General features: G+C 41.2%; 1 protein-coding gene across 2 annotated transcripts in view; it reads right to left on the bottom strand.

Annotated features, from left to right (window-relative positions):
- The window catches only part of PTPN21 (protein tyrosine phosphatase, non-receptor type 21), a 71,451-nt gene that overhangs the window by 18,519 nt on the left and 48,082 nt on the right, over positions 1-4,850 (bottom strand). The window contains exons 9-13 of one of the 2 annotated variants that reach the window (XM_019518685.1): positions 4,167-4,254; positions 3,134-3,213; positions 1,740-1,841; positions 1,008-1,068; positions 620-704 (exon numbers count right to left, since the gene is read on the bottom strand). In XM_019518685.1, coding sequence (XP_019374230.1) covers positions 620-704; positions 1,008-1,068; positions 1,740-1,841; positions 3,134-3,213; positions 4,167-4,254 — 416 coding nt within the window. The remainder of the gene's footprint in view (positions 1-619; positions 705-1,007; positions 1,069-1,739; positions 1,842-3,133; positions 3,214-4,166; positions 4,255-4,850) is intronic. The other variant, XM_019518686.1, reaches the window with a different exon arrangement.

Genomic DNA, 4,850 nt, shown 5'->3' with positions numbered 1-4,850 from the left:
CTCGGATGGAGCTCATCCAGGCCTGCCGACTTAAACGCATCCAGTCCTTCCAAGTGACTCTGCACCATCTCAGGGTCAACGCTTGGTAGTCTGGTGCCCAGCTGTTGCCTCTCTACAATCTCACTGTGAGACTTGTCTTGCCCCTTGTTTAGCAACACTGAGGCAAAGAACTCATTGAGTTCAGCCTTGTCCCCCCTGTCTGTCACCAATTGCATTTGTTCATTCAGTAGTGGTCCTATACCTCCCTGGGCCTTCCTTTTACTCCCTATATATCTGAAAAACAATTTTTTGTTATCCTTAACTTGGGATGCCATCCTCAGCTCCATGGTAGCTCTGGCCTTTCTAACTGCCTCCCTACAACTTTGAGCTGAGGAAGAATCTCTCCCTGTTTCCACTGCTTGTATGCCCCCCTTTTTGCCCTTAGGCTGCTCTGGATTTCTCTGGTGAGCCAAGGAAGCCTCTTGACCCCTTTCCCCCTTTTCCCTGGTCTTTTTTTACTTCCAAAATCGTATAAGGTGGTGTTATTGTAAATGAAAATTGGCACTTGTGTGGTTTTAATGACTGCATCTGCATGTAGAATAATTTAAGAATTAAACATTGCAACCACATTTTAATTTACCTTGGGATGATGTATATGGTTCCGTGTAGTGTCCGTTGTAATGCAACTGAGGGGGTGCTGGCATCATGTAAGGCTGTGGCTTAGGCTAAAAAAGAAGGTTTTTAAAAGTAGTTAAAATCTACAGGACACATTAAAAAGAAGAACGAGGGGCTATTCTAAAATGAATTTTCTTAATGTTAAAGCATAAAATATTGGTTCACAGGACCAGAAAAGAATAAAAGCCATCAACGTAGTGAGACACTTAGAACAGTCTCCAACACACACTAGAAGATTTTAAATTGAAAACCGAAGTATCCAAAATAATTAAAATAGTGTTGGTAGTAACAGTAGTTAAACATAGACAATAAGCAAGAGTGGGCTCAACTGTGAGACTACTTGATATACATACCAAAGACATTCTGGAAGAAGACCGTCTTCTAACTGGATTCACTGTAACAGTCTGGGTTTGTCTATAAAGAAAGCCATATGGTGAGCTAATTTTTTTAGAACACTTTTAGATCCAGTCCTGCTAGGTGCTCATGACCTCTGTTCGGAGCACGCAGCAGTACTTGGAATTAGGCCCTATCTTGCCTCCCACCGGTCCCAAAATGAAGGCCTATATGCTCAAATCACCATCACTGTTAGAAAAACCAGCAAGAAAGAAAAAAGGGTGAGGAGGGACCCATTTATTTCCACTGCTTCTTCTCTTCACCCTCCTCTCTAGGCTGTTCTTGCACAATGGGCTTCACTAGTAGCCATTTTCCTATGGTCATCCGCTAAATTCAAACCGCCATGTTACCCTGCAAGCTCCCTGGCCCAGATGGTTGTATTCATAATTACCAATAAAAAAGCCTCAACACATGCCACATTATACAAATAATAAACCACCGCCACAGCTGAATTAGGATTCTCCATCCTTGAACAAAAATTTTAGGCACACAAATATTGTCACCATCACTAAATTCTGTATTTGCCAAATAACTGAATGTTGGACTAGTCAGAAACATGCAGACCATTTTCTCAACCCGGCATTGTTCCCGTACCCCATGGCTGTAAGTAAAACAATGACCAGGAGGATACCAGGGCAATATAAACACAGGACATGCAACATTTCAGAAAGATAGATAATTTTCCAGCTCACCCTTTGGGAAGAGTAGGACGGGAAAGGATTGGAAAGCGTGGAAAAGAAAGAATGTGGAAAGATTTCTGAGAGCCTTCCACAGGTGGAGAGTCTGGGGAATCTCTAAAGACAAGGTACATGCAGACAAAATGGAGACAGTCAACTAGTATATTGAAAAGAAAGGCACTTATTACTAGGAGAGAAGGCATTTTAATTGAGCTTACGCAGGTCTAAAACAACGTTTTGCAGCCTGGATAACAAGATAACCTTGCCCCTCTAATACTGCAGAATAGCAGAAAAGTCTTAAGTATCTGCAAGGAAGTTCCCAGTCTGGGAAAAATTAAGAATCACTGTTCTAAACAATTTAATTACTTTACAAAAAGCAGTTATTGTGAAAGATGAGGAATTAACAGCTGTGGAGTTTGACATTCACTGTGTAACAACAGAGCAGATAACACTTCAGACAACAACGCCACATGCTTCCCACAAACGTACAACTTCAACTAAGAAGGTCCCCCTTCCTCTATTCAGAGGCTGTGAAGGCAATTTAGTTTCTATTCCAAACCAATCCTACAACTCTTCTGAGAGTTGTAACAAGCGAGTCAATCAGTTGTACTAGTGGCTTTTGTGGCATCATCTCTTTGCTGACTTCAGCAGGCTCTGAATTAGGCCTTTTGTAAACAACTTAGTGCTTGGCTATGAAAAAAGGAATGAAATTAAGTATTCAGGGAATCAGACTTAATACAACAGTCTACCCACTGAGCCCAAATTGTTTGTCTTGGGCTTATATACATCTAGTAATTTGACAGAAAGCAAAAGAATTATTTTGATGTAAAAGAGGAGACAAGAGTTGGGATCTTGATTTGTATCTGGGGAACTAGTCCACTTTAATTGTATTTTATTTATTTTTATTTACTGATACTACTTCAGCTATATGGATTTTGTATTTATCTAAAGGACTTCATACATTAGAACCATCAACCCAGCACTTGTCAAGAAATCTGCATGTACTTCCCTTGCCTAAAATAAGTCCAACATCCTTTAACAATTCAGTCAAAAGTGCATTCAGAACTCCATGGATTTCAGTACCTTGCAAATACAATAGTATTAATAGCTCACATAAATGCACAAATGCATAAATGCACTTACAGAACTGAGATCCAGTAACATAAAGAATGTTATGATTTTAGTTATGTCTCCAGTTTAAAAAAACACTGTCTTCTATTATAAGGGTGCAAGTGTATAACGTAAGCATTTTCTATAATGTAAATCTTAGAATTGGCAAATAATCTTTGGTCAAAAGCATAACAAGTAATTAATTACTGTAATCTACAATAAATTACAGATGATACACAACATTTACATTCATTATGGTATTTAGATGCTTGGAGTCCTTCCAAGACTATTCTACTTACATGCTACATTTATTTAGTCTGTAAAATTTGTGCCTGGCCACACACATCCTCCACACATATTTTGCTGTTTCCATGTCTTCCTGCCAAACACACAATCAAACAAAGCATGTATTAGAAAAATTATGCAGGCTCAACCCTGAATTGCATCAAAGTCGAAAGACTTTTACCACGGAGTCACATCAAAACAAGATTTGGTTCCTCTTCATTGTGATGGGGGAAGTTTTCAAGTTTCTTAAAACCTGAGTAAATTAGCAGGCCTAATGGAACTGAAAATAACAGCTCTCTCTTGAAGACAATCTTAGGAACCATAAAACTGAACTATCTTTTATACTGTATATATCACATTCTTAAGCCTTTTGGAAAAAATTACAGCTTTGAAAAGGGAAACAGACATGCTTTCTGAGCCAAGTTCTATAAGATGCTCAGCACTGATTCAACCTAGCAAGGCCTCAAATATGTGCTTATCTTTAAACATGTGAATAGTACCATTCACTTCCAAGCACTACTTAAAATTAAGTACATGCTTAAGTACTTTCTTGGATTGGACCAGAATGCTCAGCATGTAAGAACATATGTAAGAACATAAGACGTGCCATTCACTGAGTCAGACAATAGGTCCCATCTTGCCCAGTATCCTGTGTCACACTGTGGCAGAGAGAGGATGCTGAAAGGGAAAGTGAACTGGGCATGATCAGGGCTTTTTCCACTGTTCTTCTCTCACTTGCAGCCCCCAGCATTTCAGGTCTCAGAAGAGGTCTGAATCAAAAGCTATACAGCACCTTCTGAAAAGGGATCAAACCTTTAGTTTATTTACTTAAAGGGCTGAATTTTTAATATTGTTTACTTTGCTAGAAAATGGCTGAACCAGCCACAGAAATTAAAATGCTGTAATATTTGTGTTATCCTTACTTAAATCTGTCACATATCAAATACAAACGTGAAACATATTTGGAAAAAAGTAGCTTTTTAAAGTCTTTCCTGTTTTGTGGTTTGGTGATATAGAAAGACAGAAATTAAAAATTCATTCTCTTACAGTTTGGAATTGGATGGTCTCTTCTTTATTTGCCAGCTCTAGTGCAAAAAAGGACTTGTTGTGGGACATGTTGGCAATGTCATGCCACCTAAGGACAGAAGGGAAACAGTGCAGGAATTAAGCTCTGCATTTGCATGGTATAGCAAAGGTAACCTAGGAACAAAAAGTATCTTGAGGGCTTAGGGTAGGGGTGGGCAAAATACAGTCTGCAGGCTGGATCTGGCTTGCCAACTGATTGGGTCTGGGTCACAGGGAGATGCCCACCAACTGATTATATCTGGCCCACGGCTGGCCCTGTGGCAGTCTGCAAAGGGTCAAGCCTTGCCCATTCGCAACTGGGGAAGCCTGTACTGCCCTCCTGTCTACCAATTGCCCTGGCTAGCATGCATAGCTTCCCAGTGGGACTGCTCCTGGTGCACCTGCAGCTACCTGGATGTTCTTGGCTCCCCCGTGCTCCTGCTGCGCCACTCAAGGCAGCAGCTAGCACAGGGAAAGGCAGCAGCTAGCACAGGGAAAGGCAGCAGCCATGCGGATGCACGCTGGGCACCACAGATCCAGCCAGGCTGGGGGAAACTCCTGCCCTGGCATGTGGGAATCCAGCTCAAGGTCCTGGCCACCATCCATCCACTTGACTGCTTGCAGATGGCTGGCTGCTCATTGCACTGGGTGGGTGGGTGGGTGGGC

Source organism: Gavialis gangeticus, unplaced genomic scaffold (assembly GCF_001723915.1).
Source record: "Gavialis gangeticus isolate Ggan-Ray unplaced genomic scaffold, GavGan_comp1, whole genome shotgun sequence".
Lineage (NCBI taxonomy): Eukaryota > Metazoa > Chordata > Crocodylia > Gavialidae > Gavialis > Gavialis gangeticus.
This window is presented reverse-complemented; position numbering and strand designations above follow the sequence as displayed.